The 25,064-nt window shown below is 49.8% G+C and overlaps 1 protein-coding gene across 1 annotated transcript in view; it reads right to left on the reverse strand.

Annotated features, from left to right (window-relative positions):
• The window catches only part of L3MBTL1 (L3MBTL histone methyl-lysine binding protein 1), a 73,406-nt gene that overhangs the window by 46,627 nt on the left and 1,715 nt on the right, over positions 1–25,064 (reverse strand). Inside the window, exons 2-6 of the mRNA XM_075901377.1 lie at positions 7,694–7,855; positions 3,266–3,489; positions 1,974–2,118; positions 1,175–1,313; positions 235–361 (exon numbers count right to left, since the gene is read on the reverse strand). Coding sequence (XP_075757492.1) covers positions 235–361; positions 1,175–1,313; positions 1,974–2,118; positions 3,266–3,489; positions 7,694–7,829 — 771 coding nt within the window. The 5' untranslated portion in view covers positions 7,830–7,855. The remainder of the gene's footprint in view (positions 1–234; positions 362–1,174; positions 1,314–1,973; positions 2,119–3,265; positions 3,490–7,693; positions 7,856–25,064) is intronic.

The raw sequence follows: 25,064 nt of genomic DNA on the forward strand, positions 1-25,064 counted from the left end.
CCCATGATAGCTAGAGGACTCGAGGGTCAGTCCCTATAGTCGTCCACTCCTTCCTCTCTTCCTTTTGGAATTCAGTTGCCAGTTTCTGATTAATAGCACTATGTCAACACATGCCCAACACTTACAAATAAAAAGAGAACGCATGCACATGCACACACACAGAAAATGGCTGGGCACCCCAACCCACGTATCTGTGTGAGATCGTGGCACCTCCAGGCCTTCCATCTCCCCTACCATTTGCTCCGATTCATATTCCTCCTCCTCTGAAGGGCTCTGGTAATCCTTTCTTTTCCGTTTTTTCACCGGCTTGAGGATTTCGGTGGCATTCGTGCTGCCAGCAGAGTTCTCCACTATGACAGACCTGTAAGGGAGAAGGGACCATGATGCCCAGCAGCAGAAAGGAGAAATGCTGCGTGCTAGCAAGCGATGATGTCAGCAAACCTGGCTCTTAGGAACCTGGGAATGAGACAGGTTGTACGGACAGCACCAGTCTGAGAACCTTTTCAATCTCTCTTGCCCAGCTCAGTGTCTATACACACGCAGACACACGCATGCACACACCCGGCTCTTTGTGATTAAAATGAGCCATCTGCCAGGAGCATATATCATATTTCATATGTCCTCGTGGGATGAAAATTAAGAGATAAACCTGAATCAAACCCTGGATGCAAGAATATTGGGGTGTCTGAAATCCAAATCTGAATCTCGATCCGAAGAGATTGATCTTTATAACAGACTGGACCAAATGTCTGGATCCCAGCCACCCAGAAGGATGGGGCACTAAACCCAGACTGACACATGGTGGCCTGTCCTCATCTGTGAGCCGGGAAATCAGATGAGGGAAAATGGGTCCTTCGGAGACCAAGCTGAGGAAGTGTCCCCTGGGAAAGCTTCTCATGGTGCCAGGCGCAGCCCACTCCTGTACTGACCAGGGACAGTCTGAATGTAAGTTTGGCCCCCCTGAAATCAACAGCCACCACCGCCTGCAGTGGGCTCAGGGGAGCTGAGCTCGCAGGTAGAATAACTTGCCCTCAGGAATGAGAGGGGTGCCCCAGCCCCCACACACGCCCATTTCCCCCTCTCCTCTAGAGGGCAAAGGCTGCTCAGAGGAAGGCAGGATTTGGCTGGAGTGTTCCCCTCGAAGGTGCCCCACCCAAAGCAGCGTCGCCTTTACCTTTCCTTGAACTGCCGGTGGCAGTGTTCACTGCAGAATCCCCCGCCCTCCCGGGCCCCCTCCGACACATGTCTCCGGCCGCAGGTACCGCAATGGCACGTGCTCTCTGCTGTTGGCAGCAGGGGCTGCTCGGGCACATCTGTGTCAGAGCGAAAGAGACGTGAACTCCAAGGGGCGAGAGCCGCCGGGGAAGGAGAGCAGCACAGATCACCAGCCCCCCACATGGCTTGGGGTGGCGATGGGCACTGTGCACACACCCTGGAGAAACAGAAGCTTTCTTCCCGCCCACTCTGGGGCAGGATCGAGGGGCACTTTGGAAGCAGGTTTCCAGAGCCAGCATACAGCCGACTGCTGAGCTGAACTTGAACAGGATGGACCCTCTCGCTTCATGCAGTACAGAGCGGGAGAGAGCCTCGTGGCAACTCTGCCTGAAAATGATGCACTGGTCCCAGCTGGCCACAGGGGTTTGTGGACAGGGCAACAGGTCTGTTGGGCTACTGGCCCTCCTGAAGACACCAACCACAAGGCCTTTAGGTCCGAGATCACTTCAGAGGAGAGGCGCCAGCAGAAACCCACCCTCCCCACAGCCCGCGAGGGCAGAGATATTAACACACCGCGGACAAGAATCTGCTTTCCACAGGCTTAAGGACACCAGAGCCAGAGAGAGCCAGTGCAAGGGAGTGGGGCTCCCCCAAAAGCTCCCCAGCCCTGGTGAGAGGAAGTGCCAGCTCTTTCCAGCACTCTGCACATCGCGATGGGACTCGGAGCCAAAATCATCATGCCAAGCCGGCATCCTTACCCTGAGCAGCAGTCGTGTTGTCCCTGCTGGCAGGCATCACCTCCGACTCCCCATCTCTCTCTGCATGGCCCTCCTTTAGGGACTCCACGGGGGGGATCTTATCCGCACTCACCACTTTCAGCGCCCCGTATTCATTTATCCGAAACTGGGTGATTAACGCACACAGACGGGAAGGAAGACAAAAGCTGGCGAGTGTGTCACAGGTCTCCCTTTGGGCCCACCCACAGGGGACATGAGGCTGGTACAGATGGCAGCACTAGAGTTGTGATGTCTCCTGACACTGACCCATGGCACAACCTGGGGAAGGCTTTTCTCTGGAGGGCAACAGGGAGGAGAGGGGCCAGGGTTTGGTTGGAGCCTGATGCTGCATGTGCTGTCCTGAGGCTGAGATAGCCTGAAGGAGGCAGGGTGCTGGCTGAGGTAGTGCAAGGGTTATAGTAACAGTCTGCCCCTGCAGCTGTGCATTGCACATGGATCACCAGCGCTACATAAGAACGTAATGGCCAGACTGGGTCAGACCAGAGGTCCATCCAGCCCAGTATCCTGTCTGCCGACAGCATCCAATGCCAGGTGCCCCAGAGGGAGTGAACAGAACAGGGAATCGTCATGTGATCCCTCCCCTGTCACCCATTCCCAGACCCTGACAAACAGAGGCAGGGGCACCATTCCTACCCATCCTGGCTAATAAGCATTCATGGACCTATCCTCCATTAATTTATCTAGTTCGTTTTTTAACCCGGTTAAAGTCCTGGTCTGCACAACATCCTCTGGCAAGGAGTTCCCCAGGTTGACTGTGCACTGCACGAAGGAAAACTTCCTTTGGTTTGTTTTAAACCTGCTACCTATTCATTTCATCTGGTGACCCCGAGTTCTTGTGTTATGGGAACAAGTAAATAACAAGCAGCCCCACTGGGCACTAAGTGTAAGCACAGTTGTGAGGGCCAGCGTTTCACAGATGGGTGCCAGGATTTGGCTTGCAAACGTTGCATGCGCCAACACCACGACTATGTTCCGAAATGACACTGCAGAGTCAGCGACGTCTGCTCCCTCAGCGTGTGCAGCTCCCACCCCTTTGTGGGCAGACCTGCAGCATCCATCCCAAAGTGACCTGGGATTTAACAGGCTGCCTCAGTTTCGCTGCTAATGAGAAACAAGCTCAGAAGGTGGGATCCTAGCTTGGGATGGGTCCAGAGGGCAGAAGCCCAGGAAGGGCCCAGAGAAGCGCTTACTGCCCTCGTAGAAAAGCAGCGGCACAACCTGCCAGTTCAGGGGCCCACCTTTGCCACACTTACCCTTAGGTTGCTGCCAGGCAGAGTGGCCACCCCATCTTTCCACTCCAGCACCCGGACGGTGTTGCAGGTCGGTACCCCGCTGATCTGAGGGATGACGGTTGCTGTGATTGGCTCATTCCCTGGACCCCTCTCCAGTCTCTCGGCCCCTGCATTTCTCTGCGGCTCCCGGGGAAATCGCTGGATCTCTAAGGTGCTGGCAGGGAGGCTGATGGTGGTTGCATTTGCTTGAGAGGGGACAAAAAATAAAGAGAGACAATGTTTCACATACACAAAGCCGGCAGGGAAGCAGCCAATGCAGCACAAAGGGGGTGCGAGATGCCAGGCACAGGGTCTGCGCACTCACTGTTCTCACACCCACTTGCAGGTTTACACCATGGGTTTCCTTACAAGAGCTACATCTACACTGCAGAGTTTTTGTGCAAAAACTCCCGGAGCATCTACACTACATGCGCATATTTACGCAAGAAAAAGTACAGTAGATCGTCAGAAGACAGGGCTTTTTGCACAAAAGTTATTCCTCTTTCTACGAGGAATAAGCCTTTTTGCACAAGAGCTCTTGCGCAAAAAGGCATGTGTGAACAGACACCAGGGGTTTTTTGCACAAGAAACCTCTATCGGAAAAAGCACAGGTGCTCTGATGGCCATTCTCTGATGGCAGTGTGGACACTCTCTTGTGCAAGATCTCTTCCGCAAAAAGTTCTTGTGCAAGAAGTCTGCCTGTCAATCCACCAGGCCTGGCCTGCCTTGCAGCAGCGACTTGCTCTGTGTCTTGCAGAGCCAAGCCCCAGTTCTGAGCTCAACACCCTGCTTGGGGCAGGCGGGGGAGAGCTACATGCCAGCTCTGCAGCCTCCTAGTGAATTCTGAGGGGACACAGGTCAGAAGCAGAGCAGAGAGGACTGAGGCCAGTGGGGAGGTGAGGGGCTGAGCACTGAACTGATTGTTGGGTTCCAATTAGGAACAACTACAGGAATAACAGAGCTGATTCTCCATTACACTAATGCCCCTTTGCACCATTCTGGGCCCTAACGCAGGTACCAGCCCCAGCTCCGTTCATTTAAAGGCGAGTGGAGTGTAAAGGGCCCCAGTGCAAATGAGAATATTTTAAACTTCACCTACACTAGTCAGAGCAGTTGGAGGAGCACCCGTCCTCTGCCCCTCCAGCCCCCAGTCTGCTCCGCACCCAGAGACTGCCACGGCTAGGTCTGACGGAACAGCTGCCTGGCACCACTGCCTGGGAACAGCAAACTAGTGGAAAAAACAGCAACTGCTCCTCCCAGACAGAGTCTGGTCACAGCAGCCCAGGGCTTGGTTCCTTCACAGCTGAACTGCAGCAATAGGAGCTGCCACAGGCCAGATTCCCTGCTCTGCTCAGAGGGTGGGAAGTGGCCTTCTTCTGGCTGGAGGCGGCCAGCGGCAAATCCCTCCTCAACCAGCCAGCGTAAAGCTGGCACGAGCGGTGCAGCTACCTCCAGCGAAAGGGGATGGCGACATGGAACCATAGAACTGGAAGGGACTCTAGAGATTATCTAATCCAGGCCCCTGCACTGACACGGGCGTAAGTATTCTCCAGACTACCCGTGACAGAGACCCCACAGACCTCCCTGGCCAATCTGTTCCCGTGTGTCACCACCCTGACAGGACGTTTTCCTCGTGTGCAGCCTAAACCTCCCTTGCTGCAATTTACGTCCACTAGTTCTTGTGCTTTCTTCAGCGGATCAAGAGCACAAGTTAGCACCCTCTTCTGTACAGCAGCCATTCACACCGGCGTGGGCAACCATTCTTTGCCAGGGGCCGCTTCAGAAATGTTTGAAGTGGCCCCAGTCTGCACCGGAAGGGGCAGGGCCTCAAGCGGAAGGGGTGAGGCCAGGACATTTGCCTGCTTTCCTACACAGACTGGTCTGGGGTGGGGGAGCATGTGAAGTCTTTGCCCCTCCCACAGGTTCCCCCGAGGTGCTCATGCCCCCGTCAGTGGGAGGAGACTTTGCGTGCTCTCCCTTGTGCCTCCAGGCCAATCAGACCTTGGGGGCGGAGGAGCACATGAAGTCCCCTCCCACCCTGCCAAGAGCCCATGGCGCCTCTAAGCACCGCACACTTCTTGCAGGGCGGAGGCAGGGCAGAGGAAACTTTGCACACTTCCCCCCGCCCCCAGTTGGCCAATCAGTTCTTGGGGGCGGGGGAGCACGCAAAGTCTCCTCCCACCCTGCCAGGAGCGTGTGGTATTTCAAAGTGCCGTGCACTCCTTGCAGGGCAGGGGCAGGGCGGAGGAAACTTCACGCACTCCCCTCGCCCATAGGCCAATCAGGGCTTGGGAGCGAGGGAGCATGTGAAGTCTCTTCCAGCCCTGCCAGCGCAGGGCACTCCTGGCAGGGTGGAGAAAACTTGGTGCGCTTCCCCCACCCCCAGGCCCTAATTGGCCTGGGGGCAGGGGTGTGGCAGGGCCTCTGCGGGCTGGATCAACCCACTTGGCGGGCCGGATGACGCCCTTTTGCCCCCCCCGATTTACATACTTGAAGACTGTTATGTCCCCCTCCGTGGTCCTTGCTCTATAATAAAGAAACATGTTTTCAATCTTTCCTCATGGGTCACGTTTTCTAGACTTTTCATAATTTTTGTTGTGGTGGTCTAGATTTTTTTTCCAATTTGTCTATTTTTTCCCCCCAAAACATGATGGCCAGAACTAAGCGCAATACTCCAGCTGAGGCCTAATCAGCGCAGAGTAGAGCAGAAGAATTCCTTCTCGCGTCTTGCTCACAACTCTCCCGTTAATACAGCCCAGAACGACGGTCGCTTTCTTTGCAACAGCGTCAACAGCATTGACTCATATTTAGCTTGTGTTCCATTATGCGCCCCAGATCTCCTTCTGCAGTACTCCTTCCTAAGCAGTCACTTCCCATTCTGTGTAAGTCCCTGGTCCTCCTCTTCAGATCCCTCATCAGGCTACATGCCAGCCTCCTACTGGAAAACCTCACCCAGCAGGCCCGTCAGGGGAGGGGGAGAGGGAAGGGGCAATTGCTTAGGGTTCCCAGCTACTGCTGCTGCTACTGCAGGAGCAGCGGTGGCGAGAGCCCCAGACCCTTGAAATTGCTGTGGATCTGCCGCGCCATGTGCTCTGGGAGGCTCTGAGGGTTGGGGGGCTGGCGTTGCGCTCCAGGTAGCACTGAACACTGGCTGCCCTGGCCCTGCCCCTTCTGGGAGCACAGAGCCACCCCCTTGCCCAGGGGCACACAGAGGCTGTCAGCTCCCCTGACACCCAGTCTTTCTGCTCCATCCAGCGCACTGCACTCAACAGGCATTGTGCTGCTGCCTGGCCCAGGACGGACAGGCAAGGATGGGCACAGCTGCCGATTGTCCCGACTTGCCAGTGGCTGTGGAAACCATGCTGGGTTATCCCCACCAGAGGCTAGTTTGCATCCACTTCACCATTGGGAACTGTGCTGGGCCCCACTTTGATGCAGGAGTCCTGGTAAAGCACCAACTCCCCACTGGCCAGGAATGTCTCCAAGGTAGCACAAGTCCCAAAGACAGAGAAACCCCAAGGAAACCCCTCCAAACCCTTCACAGCAGGGGTCACTCTCAGGCTTGTGCTGCCCAGCTGGATGCAGGAAGGCGGGAGAGGAAGTGAAAGAGAAAGGAAGAAGGGGACAGGAGTGGGAGGTAAAGAGGAGGGAGAGAGGGGGTGAAGCAGGTGTGGGGGAGGCTATGTACTAGGGAACTGGGCTTTAGAGTGAGGTGCACCCATACCCAAGAGTTCTGATCTCTGTGGTAGACCAGACAGTGAAACCTAAGGTGTTGTTACCCTACCAGGCCCCTGAAATGAGGGGGCAGGCATGGCCTCAGCTTCCCTGCCTTGCAGCGTAGCCATTGGACATGTGCCCATCCCAGCCACCAGCCCTGCTGCAGGTCCCATGTCTTTTGCTATGCAAATATTTGCTACAATAACAGGATTGTAAAATGCAAGTTGCCTTCTCCTCGGGTGGCTGGGTCACATGGAAGATAACAATCTACTGCTGCTGTCTAATTTGGGCTCTCTTGAGGCTCAAGTGGTAGAGATCTGTACTACAGTGCCAGTGGGTCCTGCTGACTATCCCAGAAGAGTGAGAAGGGCTGACTCCATAAATAGAAGAAACATTTCAAGATATTTGGAGAAAGGAAGATTCCATGGTTATGGCACTGGTCTACATCTTGGGAGACCTGAATTCAAGACACAGCTCCGCCACAGACTTCCTGTGTGGCCTTGGACATGCCATTTAGTCTCTGGGGCCATAGTTTCCTCTCTGTGTAATGAGAATAATGGCAGTGCCCTGCCTCTCATGACTGCTGGGAGGATAAACACACCCACGACTGTGAGGCGCTCCGATACCAGGGGAACGGAGGCTGTCTAGCTTACCACAGATCAATACTCAACTGCCAGCGTGAGGAACACCTACCTGGGATGATGAAGGCAGTCGCGGGCAGGTGAGCATTCTGCACTGTGTTCTCATTGGTGACCAGATGGACGCTGACCTCCCCAGCGGCATTCCCCTGGGTGCTTCTCAGGACCTCCATTTCCCCTCGGCCATCCATCACCTCGCTAGGCAGGTGGCATAAAACTGGAATGCAACCAGCAGGAATGGAGGCCAGTTAGCGCCTGAGTAGAACGAACGCAACAAAGGAGCAAAGACAGAAGCAGCTGCAACACCAGTCCCGGCAGGAATCAGTCTGAAGAACCGCGTAAGAGCACTGACTATGGCTGCCTTGTAGCGCCATGAGTCCCACCCCTCCCCTGCAGGAGTAGCTGCTGGGGAGTTCACAAACAACGGCATGAAAGTTCTGGCTTTTGCTCAACCATCACTCAATATATTGTAGCCAAGGTCCCACTGTCAGACCAGGAGAGGACATGGATCTTCCTGGCATTAGGGACTTTTTTTAATTGAACAGCTTGATTCTTTTAAGTCACATTCTCGTGAGTGGTTAGAAAGGTTTGCTACAATCCCTGATTTAAACCAGGGTACACAAAGGGTCTCCAGTCCTGGGAGAGAGGCCAGGGTTTCAGTTTCTGACCATTCTAGCCAGATCAAGCTTATTTGAAGAATTTCAGATGCATGACAGGGAGGGCAATATTAGCCAAATGCTCTATGCCAGTCAGGAGATAATAGGCTAGGAGGAGGGGGAGGATAAACCAATGACAGTGTAGCTGAAGAATGTTCTTATTCAAGTGAAAAGTGCAATGGAAATGCGAAGATACAATAGTAAAGAGCGGGAATAATATAAGGAAATATATATGTGCAACAAGTCATATCTAGAAAGCATGAATTCTGCAGAGCCTACCTCTGTGTGAAACAGACAAGGTGAGCGGTGACATTTTCTGTTAACTAAGGCCTTGTCTACCTTACAAAGGGTTTGCCAGTATAACTATACTGATGTAGCAATACCAGAAAAAAAACCCTAATGTAGATAAAGCTTGTACCAGCGGCAAAAGAATTATTTTGCTTGTATAGCTTAAACCAATTTCCAGAATAGGTGAGGTAACACAGCGTCCACACTAATACTACACCAGTAAAACAGTGCCAGCAGACAGTATGTGTCATTCAGGGAGGTGGTTTTCAGCCACCAAGAGGAAGGATTTTATCAACAGAATTCCAGATTGAGTGTGGACACATGCAGAGATATTCCAAAACCAGGCTTGGTTACTGGTAACGCTTTCTAGGACAGAGCAGGCCTGAAAAGGACTTTTCTGCTAGTATAACTATGTCTACCCTAGGAATCATAGAACACTAGAACCAAACACGTGATGTATCCTGGCAAATCCATGGTTATGTAAATTGGATGAGTAAATTTTCTGCACACTCTTAACCAATTCAGCTACTGCCAGTGAAAGTCACTAGTATAGACCAGACTTACGATGGAAAAAAATAACCCTATCCGCTGTCCAGAACATGTACATATATACTGTCCAACAAGCTTGGGCTTGAAATTACATGAAGGTTTCTAACCATCAGAGGAGTCAAGCTCTAGAGCAGTCTCCCAAGCAGAGCAGTGGGCCAACAATCCTAACTGGTTTCAAGACTGAACTTGCTAGGTTTATGGAGGAGATGGTCTGTCAGGGCTGCCTATCATGGCAAGTGATCCATCAGCAACTGCTTGGAGCAAAAATCCCCAGTGGCTGGAGACAGGACACTACATGGGGAGAACTCTGAGTTACTATGGAGAATTCTTTCCCAGTATCTGGCTGGTGGGTCTCGCCCAGGGTCTAATGGATCACTATATTTGGGAACAAGAATGAATTCAGATTGGCAGAGACCCTGATAGTGGGTTTCCCTTCCTCTGTGGCATGGGTTATGGGTCACTTGCAGGTTTAAATTAGTGTCAATGGGGAATTGTCTGTAACTTCAAGTCTTTAAACCACAATGTGAGGACTTCGCTATCTCAGCCAGTGACCAGGGTCTATTACAGGAATGGCTGGATGAGGTTCTGTGCCTGCAAGATGCAGGAAGTCAAACTAGATGATCACAATGGTCCTTTTTGGTTTCAGTAAACATATCCAAGAACAGACACTATAATTTTAAACTAATCAGTGTCCCATAAGTGGGTCTAATATTTTCTTTTCTTTCCTGACATAGGAATTAGATACAGTGCTCCTGTCAGATAATTTCTACGTAATCATCTGCAAAAACATTAGAGCTTTCAGTTGCCTAAGTAGTCCCAGGAGTCCCGGTTGAAATTTCCTCACTCCACTACACTCCCAAATCTGAAATGGCAACTATGTGGGCAGGCATGAAATTTGCCTCCTCCTCCTCCCACACCACACACCCAGCCTTGTTAGCCTGACTGGAGCTGCCCTCCCCCATAAAGAAGTCTAACTATTACTATGGTATTGGTATTATCATAAGACAAATAGTATAGCCTGACAGGCTGCAATGGGAATGGCTGGCCTGCTGCATGCCGTGTGTTTTGCCCTAAACAAATCATGTTGATTTTGAATAGGAACTCTCACAGTTAAGATTTCTTTCACTTTTAGATGCATAATAAATAATAATAATAATTTAGATAATTAATAATAATAAAATAATAATAATAAAATAATAATAATAATTATTAGTCCTCTTCACTCCTAATGGAGCATAAGACACCAACGAATCTTCTCCAGCCTTCACAGTCCTGAGAAAGCTGGCTGACTACTTCCCAGGTCATGCCCTTCCTTTTCATGTCCTCCTCCACAGTCCTCCTCCAGGTGCTCAATGGCCTCCCTCTTTTACACTTTCCAGGTGGAGTCCATCTGAGTGCCATTTGAGGGAGTCTTGTTTCGCTCATCAGAAGGACATGCCCCAGCCATCTCCAGCGTCTCTGCTTGATCTCGTCCACAACATTGTTGATGCCAGTGCGTTGGCTTATCTCCTTGTTGGTAACATGCTGTTCCCAGTGGATTCTGAGGATACGATGAAGGCACCGTCCTTCAAAGCCTCTGAGTCTGCTCTCAATCTTCTTGTTAGTCCTCCAAGTCTCTATGGCATACAGCAGGACTGAGCGCAAATTCGACCTATAGATCTTCAGTTTAGTCCTGGTCTGCAACAGTGACGACTTCCAAATGTTATTAAGCTTTTAGAAGGCTTGCGATGCCAGGGCAATTCTAGCAGAGATCTCTTTGTCGATGTTGCTGTCCACTGAGATACCTGAAGTCATTTACTTCCTCTAACTCTTCACCCATGACGGTGGTTTTATCGGTGTTAGTTGTCCTCAGTTTCATCACTTTGGACTTGCCAGGGTGAATTCTGAGCCCAACGCTTCTGGCTGTCCAGTCAACAATGTTGGTCTTTTCTTGGATGTCCTGCTGATCATGCGTGAGAAGCGCCAGGTCATCTGCGAAGTCGCAGTCCTCAAGCCGAGCAGTCAGTCCCCACAATAATAATAATTATCATTCTCCAAAAAATCATTAAAGTTCATTTTGTATTAGTCCCCTGTGTTACAACAATGACATTAGCAACAGAAGATATGACAGTCAGGACATGTGGAGTGAAAGTTTTGTCAACCACCATCCCAACTATCGTTTCCCCGCAACAGTCACTTGACAGGGACATGGAAATTAACGTGCAGCTAAACCATGAGATCACACAAAGCTCAGGTGACACTCAATACCTTCCTAGATGTGAGAGCTTGTAAAATCCAGGAGGACAACACAGGCTAGAAGACAAAGACAATTCCCACTTTACAGAGGGCCATTACAGACAAATTTGTAGAACTGGGGTTTACTTGCCTAACAGTCAGTGTGCCCAACTCTCACAATTTTATCTCAAGACTTTCAGTATCTGGTGGGGTGTGTAAAGCCCCAGCTAATGGAGTCATGTGATAATCTCAGCTTTCATTTAAAAAGAAAAGTTTCCAGCAGTAGTGGGTGGAGAAAAGTTGGAAAACCATGAACCCAAAAGGCTACAAAAATCCTGTGTTTACTTATTTTTAAAAGTTTCTTGATTTTTACATGCTTGCGAAAGTCCTAGTAATGCAGCTGTACTGCTAGCTGTATCTCTTCATTTCACTCCCGGGACTGTAGAAGAGTTCTCCATGCTCACGTCACTGTCCTGCTGACTGCAGGCTGAGGAGAGAGGTGCTGCAGGCCTGTTTCTGGGGTGTGGGATTTAATCTAATTTGGAGGGGTGGGGAAGGTGGATATTGTGGAGTACACAGCCTGAACACAGAAGGGAGCGGGAGCAGACAGGTTGCTCAGGCTGACAGTGCAAGGTGAATGGAAAGAGGGTTTTGCTCTGCTGCATAAATGGTGAATTCTGTCACAAATGGTCGGGAAAGATGGACGTAGGGCTGTTACAACACCAGTGGGAGATAGCACCTGGAACCAGCTGTATCTTTCAAGAAGGGAGGATCTGCAGTCTCTGCTGGAAATACACAGGAGGTTATGCCAGGGCTGCAAGAGATTGCCAGGACAATTCCACCCATAGCCATCACTTTGCATTTTGGTGCCTGCTTCAAGGGGGCTAGAGGACGACCTATTGTACATGAAAGCTGAGATTAGCACAGATGTGCAGTGGGAGACCATCCAAATTCATCAGCTAAGGTCCCACTTCAGCAAGGTAGTTAAATAGCTGCTTAGCGTCACCAATACATCTCTATTACCAATACTTGCGATTTTATTGCCAGTCCCATGCTGTCTGGGGCTTTTCTCAGAGACCAGGCTCCATATGAGAATCTCAACTCAGCTTTCGTTTTTAAAAAAGGGCACTTCTGACCTCATGAATGTGAAGAAAACGTGACTCCTAAAGACCTGAGGGGCAAATATAAAGAACCCAGCCATTTTTTTTAATAATCACATGATTTAGGGACTTAAATCATGATTTTTGGGCATGTGGGATTGACATTCCTTTAACAATATGAGTAGAAGCACTGATTTCAATGGGGTGACTCATGCTTAAAGTTAGACACCTACAAGTCACTTTCTGGTTCAAGGACTCAGTGTAGACTTGGCTGATTTGTTTCTGTTCAGTGTTTCATAGCAAATAGCTCTCTGGTCAATCACACAACCTTCTCCACCCCAAGCTCAACTGAAGCACACATGTTTGGGGTGAAATCATGGAAGTGTAGGTTTGGAAGGGACCTTGAGAGACCATCTAATCCAGTCCCCTGCACTCATGGCAGGACCAACTGCAGGATCAAATGGTCTCTAGACGACTCCTGACAGGTCTCATTGACTTGAGCAGAGCTAACATTTCACACTGCACGTATCTAGACCAAGCCATATTAAAAACAATGTTCCCCAAAAGTCAGCCAGAAGACTTTTCCAAAAGCAAAAGAGCTCTCCCATCTCCAATTCTAATTTAGGGCCACAGCTGACTTACATCTGGGTAACTGTGACAGGTGGCGAACCCCCTACCACTCGGCGAGAGAGCCGCCCCAGGACCACGACGATGCGGCGCCTGCTCGGCTGCAGCACGTGGCCCATGCCAATGGCTATGTGCACCGGCATGAAGGGAGGTGCTGGGGGCAAAGGAAGGGCAGAGCCAGGAGAACGCGGAATTTCAAAGAGTGAGACGCCAAACGCTGGAGGAGATGGGGGGGAAAGACGGCAAAGCGGCACGGCCGAGGAGGAGGCTGAAGACCCAAAAGGGGAACGGATGGGCTGGAGGAAGTAGCCCAGCATTGTGGCATTCAGAGCCCGTGGGTTGGTGACTTAAGGGGCATCCCCTCCCCCCCACCAACCGGACAGGAACAAGGGTTCCTATCCTTAGGGTCCTGGGCTAGGGCCTGGAGAGAGGGTGGGCCCAGGCCCCCCTCCTATCCTGCCAGGAGAGGCGCTAGTTGCGGCTGACTCCGGGTGAGTTAAGGACTGATCAGGGTTTCGAGGAAAAAGGACTCCGGTGAAGGACACAGGGAAGACGGGTGTCAGGGCAGATAAGAGGCATAAGGGCGCTGGGGATTAAGCCCGATGATGAGACCCTCCGGGGACTGAGGGATTACCCCTGTACAGTAACAATTTATAGAACCTTTTCTACAGACTCAGATCAACAAGCATTTTTCCAAATGGTCTTTAAAATAGGCCAGTGAAGCCAGTTATTTACAAATGCACACAGCTTCCTCTGCTGCTAACCTGTTAGCAGGAAATACCATAACTGCAAAAACAAAAATGACTTTGAGTTTTACTTGCTGAATTGAAATGAATTGTGTATTTACTTTTTGCATTATAAGTTAGGGTATGTCTACACTACAGCGTGATTTCGAAATAACGCATCTACACACAAAATGCATTTTGCTATTTCGAAATACCGCGTCCACACTGAGTAGACACTGATTCGGAGTTAAGGCCGGCTGGAACCAGGTCAGGGTGAAGGCATCAGGTAAGGAGTGTTTGTGTGGCTGCTGCCTGAGGCTATCTGTGGCCCGTGCTTAAAGGGACACCCCCAGCCCCCGGTTCTCAGGTGTCCCTACTTGCTTGCCTGCCTTCCACATACCCCTCCCTAACCCCCCTTCCTGATGTCAAATAAAATACACGTATTTTCAAAAATATAAACTCTCTTTATTTAACAAAACTGGGGGGATGAAACTCTGGGGAGACTGGGGAAAGGAGGCGGGAGAGGGGAGGGGGAAAACTGGGAGGAGGGAGCTGGAAGGGGGAAGCAAGGGGAACAAGGGGGAGGGGAAGCTCAGGGGTGAGGGTATCGCCGGTCCAACTGTCTCTCAGCATGGCAGGTGCGGGGGCCTCAGCATCCCCGGGGGGGTGTGGAGGTTGAGGAGGGAGAGGCGAGAGGGGGAGAAGGAGTGGGCAGAGGAGCGGGAGCTGGGGAGGCAGCAGGCACTGAAGCGGCAGGAGGCAGCACGCTCTGCACCAGGTTTTGCAGATGGGTACCGATGGCACGACCCTGGGCCAGCAGCTCCCACCGGAATTCCTGTTCGTCCTGCACCCACTGCTCCATGGTGCGGTGCAGGGCTCACAGGGCCACCCGCTGCTGTCTCGGTACCCCTGCAGTGATGCGGTGGACCTGCTGAGCCCTCGGGTGCAGGAGGATGTCCCGGGCGGGGTGATGCGCCCTGTACGCGAAGCTGATGCAGCTGTGGAGAAACAAGAGCAGTGGTCAGTTCTCCCTGGGGACACAGTGGGTGAAACCCAGCCCCCCTCTGCGAGGTGAGGATGACCATGCCCTGCACCGTCATCTGTGCTTGCACGGAGGCCATGGTTGAATGTCCGGCTATCCCCGGGAGTGGGAGCTGCCCCGAGACCGCACCCAGGCCCCTGTGCTGTGTAGTGTGGCCGACGTGGTGGTGGTGGGCAGATGTTAGAGGTGGCTTGTGAAGGAAGGGCATCCTGCTGTGTCCCGCCCCGGGGTCAGGAGCATGTCAGGTCTCTTCACATATGCATGTGGCTATCAGACCACGGCCCCTGTATGGCAGGCAGCTGGAGCCACCTGCCCAGGGGTGGCACGGCACATGCTCGCACGTGCACAGGTTGCTGTGATATAAGCAAAGGCCACGCACGGGGTCCCTGGTCTTCCTACCCCTCCTCCCCCCGGAAGGGAACAGTGACGGCACTTACATGGTGTGGTCTCCTCAGACGACCCTACTGACTTCTCTCTTGGGACTGCTCGGGGATCCTGCTGGTGTGGCGGCTCCTCCTCCGCGCCCTGGTCAGGGCCCTCTGGTCCCGGCTCGCTGCCCCCTGGGGTGGCATGGACCGCACCACCCCCCAGGATGCAGTCCAGGGCGGTGAAATAACAGCAGGTGTCTGCCCCTGCTGCGGAGCTGCCCCAAGTGGCCCTGGCGTATGCCTGCTGCAGTTCTTTTATTGAGGCGCACCTGCTCCTGGATGTGCCTGTGGCTTTTCTTGTCCATGGTGGCAGCTATGCAGCCGTAGATGGCCGCATCCCTCCATCTAGCGTGGAGATCATGGACATTGGGGCCTGCCCCCAAACCTCAATGAGGTCCATGATCTCCGCACTAGTCCAGGAGGGTGCGCGCCGTCTACGGCCCCTGGCTGGCCCCTGGGTGCTGAGGGACTGAGTGGGGGACTGCTGGCTGGCTCTGGCTGCCCGGCTCATCCTGGGTCAGGGGCAGTGACTGGCATGTGCAGTGTGGCCAGAGTCTACTCCTTTAAGAGCTCCAGGACTAGGGGAGAGGAGAAGAGTTTTCCTGGTTTGGCCCAGAGTGGCAACCAGGGGGAACTGGGAAGGGCTGGAGGCCCCCTATTTCGAAATAAGCGTCTACACAGCACTTATTTCAAATTAGCTATTTTGAATTTGGCGTTATTCCTCATAGAATGAGGTTTACCAAATTCGAAATAAGTGCTCCGCTATTTTGAATTTATTTCGAAATAGCGATTTGCCTGCATAGACGCTATTAAAGTGAATTCGAAATAACGGCTGTTACTTCAAATTAACATTGAGTGTACACACACACACACACACACACACACACACACACACACACAGGTTTCCCAGGCACCGTGACTAATCTCAAAGTCTGTAACCAATGTCTCATGGCAGATGTTTGCATCTTTCAGGTAGAAAGCAGCTTTCTGAAGGAAGGGGCAGGGCAAGTGGGAACAGCAAGGGGCTCACAGAGGAATGTGAGAACCGTACGGCCCAGCCCCCACAAAGCACTTACTACTGAATGTAACGTTCGTTGCTTTCACTCCAATGAAAGCAGGGTGGGGAACCCACAAGACTGTCTGTCCTGCTTGCAGCTGTGCGATCCAGTCTTTAGGGAACCCAGCTTGTGCACTAGTCAGGGTGAGTGACTCCAAAGGAACTACTTGTGGGTGGCTCGATGGAGAGGTAAGGGGGGAATCCCACTTTCCCTGAAGCCAGCGGCGAACTCTAACTGAGATGGGTATAGAATTGGGCCTGAAACCCTTCATTATTATAAAAGTTGATTTAATACGATTAATCGTGTCACTGAGCTGAAGGGTTCAGAGGGGGAGCCAAGTTAGACTGTAATAGAAAAAACTTAACAAATAGACTAGTAGCACCTGAAAAACGAACAAACCATGTAGATGGGATCATGAGCTTTCATGGGCACAGCCCACTTCTCCAGATGACCGGAGTCTGGCATTTCCTAAGCTACTAGAGCTGTGCCCTTTGCTCGCTACGCTCACCATCCCCCTTCTCTCTGGCAGCTTTTGCCGCCAGAGAGTGAGAGCTATGCTCATTAACCCCCTTCTCTCTGGGGGTAGGCGTCTGGCTGGAGGGGGAGGGGGCAGGAGCAGGCTGGGGTGTGGGGTCTCAATGGAGGGTGTGTATGAGGGGGCTGAAGGTGTGAGGTCTCAGCAGTGCAGTGAGTGAGCAGGCTGGGGGTGCAGGGTCTCAGCTTGGTGAAGGGGGTAATTGGGGGGGCTGGAGGCACACAGCCTTGGCAGGGCACCGGGTCTCAGCTAGGCAACAAGTAAGCAGGCTGAGGCTGCACTGAGAGCCCATGTCCCCACCCCCCAACCTCACTCATCACCCTGCCGACAGCGAGAAAAGCCTCCATGAAGTAGGCCCCTGCGCTGTTGTTATACAGAGATTATTTAGCACTGTATTTCTCTGAGCTTTGCTCTAGAAGATGCACAGAACATGGAAGGAGTTTTGTTTTTAAACTTTCCGCTCCGCTGCTAAAGCTTTGTATAGAACAGGAGGGATTTTCAAAAACAGAGATTCTTTGCTTCGTATGATCCCATATACAGCATATGCAGTGAGCAGAGCAGATAAAAATCAATGATTTTTTAACTGGATTTTTTAACATTTAAATTGGGATTTTAAATTATTTGGACATAATCAATATTAATTTTTTTTAATTTAAAAACAGCAGTTACAATTAAATAAAATTAAAGTCACAACATTGCTAAACTTACAGTCTCAAAAAAATCAACTGTTAGCTCTAATCTGTCCATCCTAACAACCAGCTTTTGCTTCTTCAAAGTTCTGAACTTTCAATTTCTGTTTCTCGGAAGACTGATGTGCAAAGACAGACACAGGCTGGGTAGGATTGTTTTTGTTCTGCGCTTACCTGGTAGTGGCCCGAGCCAAGCACAGCAGGGGAGTGAGTTAGGACATTGTCTAAAGACAGACACAATATATACACTTAGGCTTAGTCTACACTGCAGGGTTTTTGTGCAAGAAGCCTTCCACAAAAGAGATCTTCCACAAAAACTTCTTGTGCAAAAGCGCATCCAGACCTCAAAGCGCATCGCAAAAGCACGGACACTCTTGTGCAAGAAAGCTCTGATGGCGATTTCATACCTGTGCTTTTCCTGATAGGGGTTTCTTGCGCAAACCCCCCTCCTTCCCCGAAGCATCTACACCTGCCTTTTTGCACAAGAGCTGTAGCGCAAAAAGGAAGCTATTCCTTATGGGGAGAGGAATAACTCTACCAGCAAGTTCTGTCGATTTTCTTGCACAAAAACACCCTCTGTTCTGTTGATTTTCTTGCACAAAAACGCGCTTGAGGTGTGGATGCTCTAAGGTTTTTGTGCAAAAACCAGCATAGTGTAGACATAGCCATAAAGGAAGTGGAGTGGACTGGAAAGAAAAAGGGAAGACATTGTTCAGCACACACCCAGCAAGCTGTATAACCCTACACTTTGTCATAAAAAAACTCTCATGACTTCTGGGTGTAAGAGGGACCCTATCTGGGAATAGTTTATTTGTTCCCTGGATAAAATATGAAAATGTGCCAAGTGTAAGCAGAGCAAGATGATGATGCAGGAGATGAGAATGAAAGATCATAAGAAAACTGCTTATTAGGGATGTAAGCGACAAGTCCCTTGAAGCAAGAGCCAATGCTGGGGGGAGCCAAATTAAAAGCCGGTTTCCCCCAGCACCATCTTTGCAGGGAGCAGGAGAGTCAGAGGGGTACGCTGAGTCTCTGCTTTTTAAATGTATTCAAAGCCTGACAGCTCTTAATACATTTAAAAGGCTGGTGCGCAGCTGGGGGAACCCAGCACGAGCTTGGAATCAGTTGTCCTGACCCATGCCAGGTCCCCCACGCTGTGCTGACAGCTCTTAATACATTTAAAAGGTAGAGCCACAGCAGAGTTAGCTGTTAAGCAGGGGAGCATCAGCAGGGTTATCAACTAGTCACTTAATTGAGTAAACTAAATTTAACATCCCTACTGCTTACTGGGAGAAAATGACGTGGATGAAGATGTGTGTGTGTCTGAAGAGCAATGTGGATCCACTTTGCAATGCATCATTCTTCAGGACTCTGTGTCTTTTAGTATAAATGTAATTTAACAAGTAAAGCTGTTCTCTGTGTTGGATGTTCCTAGAAAAAAAAGCTTATCTTAGCTAATCCTTATGGGTTGTTTGATTAGTTAACTAGATTTTGAATCTAGTACAGTACAGAAAGCTGCCGTAAGTGAAATCTAGAGTTGCCACTTGCCACTGAGAGTCATTTTCTTCTTTATATTACATAATACATGCCTCTTATTTCAGAGCATCCAGCTCACAGACCATAATGGTGATGCCATAAGGCTGGTCCCTATTTTGCTTCACCATAATTCAGCTTTCCCAAAGGAACCCCATCAGGATTCCCACTAAGCAGTGTGCTTGCACAGGCGTGCAGAAAACATTTCCACCTCGCCCATCTCCTATGCAGAGCTACATAGCCCTGGCTGTTTGTGTTTGGGGTGCAGATAGTAATGGCCCTGGCATATATATTGGTGGCATATTGTGTGTGTGTGGGGGGGGGGGCAGATTGCAAGACTGGGCACAACTACAGGGAGTGTGTGTGTGGGGGGGGGGGGGGGGAGTGGCCAGCAAGCTGGGTGGTTTTCAGAGTGTGTGGGCGGTCCAGGGTCATGAACCTAACTAGTGGGTGCCAACATCCAAACAAGCACACATGACATCAATATTGGTGCACAAGACAAAACTCACTCCACTCACGGGTGGAAAATCTTACAGGGAACACTGAACCCCATCCCTTGTTTTCAGTGGGGCTTACTCCAAAATTAAGTGCACTCTAAGCACATTAAGTCTTAGCTTTTTTGGTAACTTGGAATCAGATCAGCATTAAAATGAGAGCGGGAGTGGGGAAGAAGTTGTAAGGCCACAGTATATTTAGGGTCCTGAGGACTTGTCTGTTAGAATTAATAAAATTTGAAAATGTTAAAGTTTGACAGCTGTCAGCTGGCAACTCAGGAAACTGCTGCAATTGCAAACGTGAAACATTTATGATTTAGTTTATTAAAATGTAAGTGTTTGTGTGTGTGATTTAGTTCTTCCCATTCCTAATGTACTGCTGCTGCCTCTGCAGCTTGACACAGGTGATGAGAATTATGTACCATTTCCTAAATTAATAAAAAAATCAAGTTATCACACAAAGTATACCTGCTTAGATGCTGTACAATGCTGAATTGAGCTGTAAAATTAACATGGTTTAGTGATCAGATTGCATTGTTTGAAGAAATATGTGAAGTAATATCAGTGAGAAACTTGATTTAAATCAATCCACATTGAGAGTGAGGGTATATAATCCGGTTCTTCAGCCCACCAGTGACATTTGCTCTCCCTCAGGTCAGCTGTAGATTTGCTGACCCACCAAGCCCCCATGAGGAGCGGAGCTCCCCCAGTTTGTTCTGAGAGTTTGTCCTTCAAGCGCTGTGGGAATGCACAGAGCCTCAATCTTGTGATCTGGCAGACAGGCAGAAAGCCAGTCCAGCTGCCAGAACCACAAGTAGCACTACACCTTTTAAACCTTTGGTCTAACGTAAGCTACAGGTCAAGATCACTCAAGAGACCAAGAAAATATGGTTAGTTAAATGAGGAAAAGTGCTAAGGAACCAGTTTTGGGCCTGATGTTTCCATGAGAATGAGTGAAAAACAAGGGGAAAGTTTTCCCAAGTGCAGCAAGTGACAGCTCTGTAAAGCGCCAGCGTGAACCAGGCTACAGTTCTGGGAGCTGCATTCCCAGCACTGTTAGCTACTCCCCTAGTGGAAGTGGTTTACCTAGAGTGCCGACAGATCTCTCTCCCAGTGCTCATGCTGTGGCCACGGTTTCAGCTTAAAATGCTGCCGCAGCTGGGCTTTAAACTTTTAAGTGTAGACAAAGCCACATGATTCCTCTGCGTCTTCCAGGGCCTTCCTCTGAGCATTTCCTCATGCACCCACCTTGCTCCTGCCCTTTTGTGAGGCCTCGGTGTTTATCCAGCTGCCACCTGACACCAGTCCGTCCTAAGCCCAAGTATGGCTGACGGAATGGGGCTGTCTAGCCCCAGACCTCCTTGTCCTTGAAGGCATACGGCTGCCCTGTCACACACTGCTATTGCCAACTCCACACTTAAAAAAAAAAAAAAAAAAATCAAGAATGTAGCCACAAAAATAAAAGACCACCACCACCACACATGAGAGAGTCTTACTGTTTTTAAGCCAGTTTTTTCCATTTGCCTCTGGATTCCGGAGCGTTTAGGATGCTCTTTGGTGACATTTTACTCCACAACTATGAGGGCTGGAAACCTCCATTGTTTTAAATGGAAGCTGAGATTCTCACAATCAATTGCCCCAGGAGCTGGGGCTTTCCAAAAAGCACCACACAGTGTGAGACTCGTGACAAAACTGCCAGGACTAGCAACACATGATTGATGAGACAAAGCAGGGGGTAGGAGCTGGCTCACTGTAACTTCCACTATTCTCCTGCCCTCCACAGAACAGGTCCACTTGCAAAAATACACAAGCAGTTGCAGATCCCGCAGCTTTGTGTATGAACTGGCAGCCTAAACCCCGAGACACCCTTTGGCACACACAGATGCCCAATGGTGGTGATTTCATAGCTGTGTGTAATCATGCGAGTGCACATGGATCTCTGGCTTCTCTCTGCCTTACCAAATCTGGTCCCAAGTTTTTAGAGTGGAATTGACTCTCTTCTCTGGATTGGGCAGCGGGATTTGATAATCTTGTGGCTCCCTCCAAACCCATCTGTCTCCCCATGTCGGGAAGGAAAGAGCTGAAATATGTTCAGTTTATTTCTTTCATCCTCATTATATTCACATCTCAGAGTGGGATGGGAAGATCATATTGTACTGGTTTGTTATCTGCACTGTGTATTATCATTTATCTACTGGGGGTCAGAGCACAGGATCCTGTTGGAGACAGGCAGCCAGAAAGGCAGCTACCTTCAGCAATGCCCCTACAGAAACAAATGCATGAATTTAAGAAAACAAACAAAAGCAGTAAATTCTGGGTATGAAACATTTCTTACCCTGATGACTCATCTAGCAGGACACCTCTGAATGGGACGTTGGCACCAAGGCTTTAACTCAGATTTGCAGTTGTGTAGGTTCAAACTTCTGTAGCGTTCGAGCTAAAAGACCCAGCCATGCTATCCGGAGCAGCAGCAGACTCAGTAACATCTCTGCAGATCAGCTACCAACAGGCACAGAGTACCAAGCGGGGCTAGCCTGGGTTACTTCCGCATACTCATCAACTGCATTTCATGGGTTAAGCTTTTAGAGTAACTGATGTAATTAGTCCAGTGAGTCACCACAGCCAACTACTTTGGGGATGGGGGAAAGGGGGTGCATCCTGGCATATTACCATCATCAGTTCTGCTTTTTATTTTTTAATTGATCTCACCTCTGCCAAGCTGGCCCGTGTTTGGGGGAAATTCTTAACATCCCAGTGCAGGCTGCATGACACAGATGTGGCTGCAGTTTGGCTCAGGTGTCTTCTATAACAAGCTCATCCACTTGTAAAAAGAGTCACTTTATGAACTGATCTAAGACAGCTGGTTGTAGGGGAGCTCACAAATACTGTAGTCCCAGCCTTTCCCAGCAGGGGTTGCTATATGGTGTAGGGCAGGAGCACTGGCTGTGGGTAAACCCACAGCTATTCCAGCAGGAGCCCACAGCACAGGTCACAGTCATTCTGCAGGTTATTTTGCAAAAAAGCACACATTCTATTGACTTTAATATGCAATTAAAATATTTACCTCCTCCCCAGGTAGACACATCCAAGAGGATGTGAAACACTGTCCACAAATATTCCAAAAAGTGTTCATGTTTCCTGGGGTCACTGCTAATTTTTCTATTAGCTGAAAAATAAACCCAAATTCTGCCCTAAAAGGCATTGCCCCTTTTCCTGCAGCCACTACCTGGAAGATAAAGGCTGGGCTGGATTTGAAAACCCCCAGGAAAGAGGAACATTACAAAGCTATAGGACTGGAGGAATTCTCTGACTACTCCAGACTCACTGCATCCCTGAGGAATTACCTCAGGGCTGAGTCTTGACTGGCAAGTTTTTCCGGAAAATCAGCTGCTTTTGCGGAAAAACTTGCCAGCTGTCTACACTGGCTGCTTGAATTTCCACAAGAACACTGACTTCCTACTGTAAGAAATCAGTGCTTCTTGTGGAAATACTATGCTGCTCCCATGCGGGCAAAAGCCCTCTTGCGCAAATCATTTGCGCAAGAGGGCCAGTGTAGACAGTACAGTACTGTTTTGCGCAAAAAAGCCCCGATAGCTAAAATGGAGATCGGGGCTTTTTTGCGCAAAAGTGCGTCTAGATTGGCACGGACGCTTTTCCGCAAAAAGTGCTTTTACGGAAAAATGTCCATGCCAATCTAGACGCTCTTTTCCGCAAATGCTTTTAACAGAAAACTTTTCCGTTAAAAGCATTTGCGGAAAATCATGCCAGTCTAGACGTAGCCCAGGTGTACAGGAGTCAGGAAAGCTCCTATCCTGGCCTCTCCCAGCAGCAGTCACTGAAGGAAACAGTGCAGGAAGGCAAAATTTATAGGTTCTCCAGTTCCAGCCTCTTCCTGCAGGAGTCACTATTTGGAACATGGCAGGAGCATCAATTGATTGTGCAAACTTCTGCTCCTATGGTCCCAAAATTCACAACAGAAGTCACCACAGCAAATGGGAGAGAAAAGCCCACAATTGCACAGACCCCTAAACTCCCCCAGCAGGGGTCACTGTGAAGAACAGTTTGGATACCTGGCAGATTTACATTCCCCATTGAACCACAGGAAGAAAAGGTGAGGAGCACTCCTGTAACAAACAACACACCCTGACAGATGCCTTTTTAATGTACTTATATTTCTCCATCACCCCTCCCCACATTTGCTGTTAATAGTTAGTGCAGGAAAATTGCCTTTGTAACACATACATGTCAATCATAACATGGTCCAAAGCAAGCTCTGTGTTCCATCTTTTGATTTGCTACTGGCTCCACGCCTGGCATTTTATACTAGTTGTGTGATGCAGAGTGAAGCACATCTCTGACTCTTGTTCTAATCTAGGCTCTCTCAAAAGGAAGGGCTCCCCATTTATTCACAGCCAGTGCCTAACCTACCAGTGTGTTCAGTAGTTTTTCACAAACATACAGCCTGCCAGGCACAGCATTTCCAAGGATGCTAGCACACTAGCCTTTCACCCCGCCCCTTTCCTGACAGCCAGCTGAGAATCAAAATGTGAGCAAGTGCAACAATCTTTTACACACTGAGCCTGTCCTTCCACATTAATGGCACTCAGATAAAATACGGGGGGGGGGGGGGAGAATGAACCAAAAATTGTATGAGTCCTCTTTAAGTATCCAAGAATAATTGCCCAGATCTGTTCTTTCCCACTCTTTAAAGAAATGGTGGTAACACCTCCCCACCCCCATAACCTTGGGACCTTTAAAGAAGGACCTATAGACACGGCTACTGCTGCTTTTCTAGTGCCTGAGGCAGCCACGGGCCACCTGATTTGCAGAGTTGTCCCTAGAGAATCTTCACTTCAAGAAGCTTCAACAAAAATAAATAAGGATGGGGGGAGGGGTCCTTCCTTCCCCCGTGGCTCAACCTGTCGCTCTCAGCCTTGCCTGCATTTGCCCCACGCCTAGGCGTTTTGGCAGGGCTAGCACCAGGGTTGCCCATCAACCCTACCTTCCGAAAAGCCTTTAATTTTTTTTTAAACATCAAAATGGCGGAATTCCCTCTCTCTTTTAAAAAAAATTCTCTTGCACAAACAGAAATTCCTCTAATTGGGAGAGTGGGAATTGCACTAAGAAGAAAGTTTGCAAAAATGATCCAATATCTCCGCTCCTCGTAAGCCTTCCCCTGTCCTCTCTCCCTTCTGCCTCGCTGCCTTCCAAACTCTTTAACTCGTTCGCCTATTTGGGGAGATGGTGGAAGGGGGTTAAAAAAAGAAACCTTCCCTCAGTTTAAACATGGAATAGAAAAGCATCCTGGGGTTGCAAGCACTTGCATTGTCCCTGCCAGCCCCGCTTTACCTCCTGCTTTCCTCGGCTCTGCGATTGCTCTGCCCATTGCACAAGCACAAATAAAAATCTAGAGCATCTGGTTCCCAAAAGATACAATAAAATAACCCAAAATGCTGGTAAGAAAAGCTAGTTGCAAAGGCAGGCATGT

The sequence above is a fragment of the Pelodiscus sinensis genome, chromosome 18 (assembly GCF_049634645.1).
Source record: "Pelodiscus sinensis isolate JC-2024 chromosome 18, ASM4963464v1, whole genome shotgun sequence".
In the NCBI taxonomy this organism is placed as follows: domain Eukaryota; kingdom Metazoa; phylum Chordata; order Testudines; family Trionychidae; genus Pelodiscus; species Pelodiscus sinensis.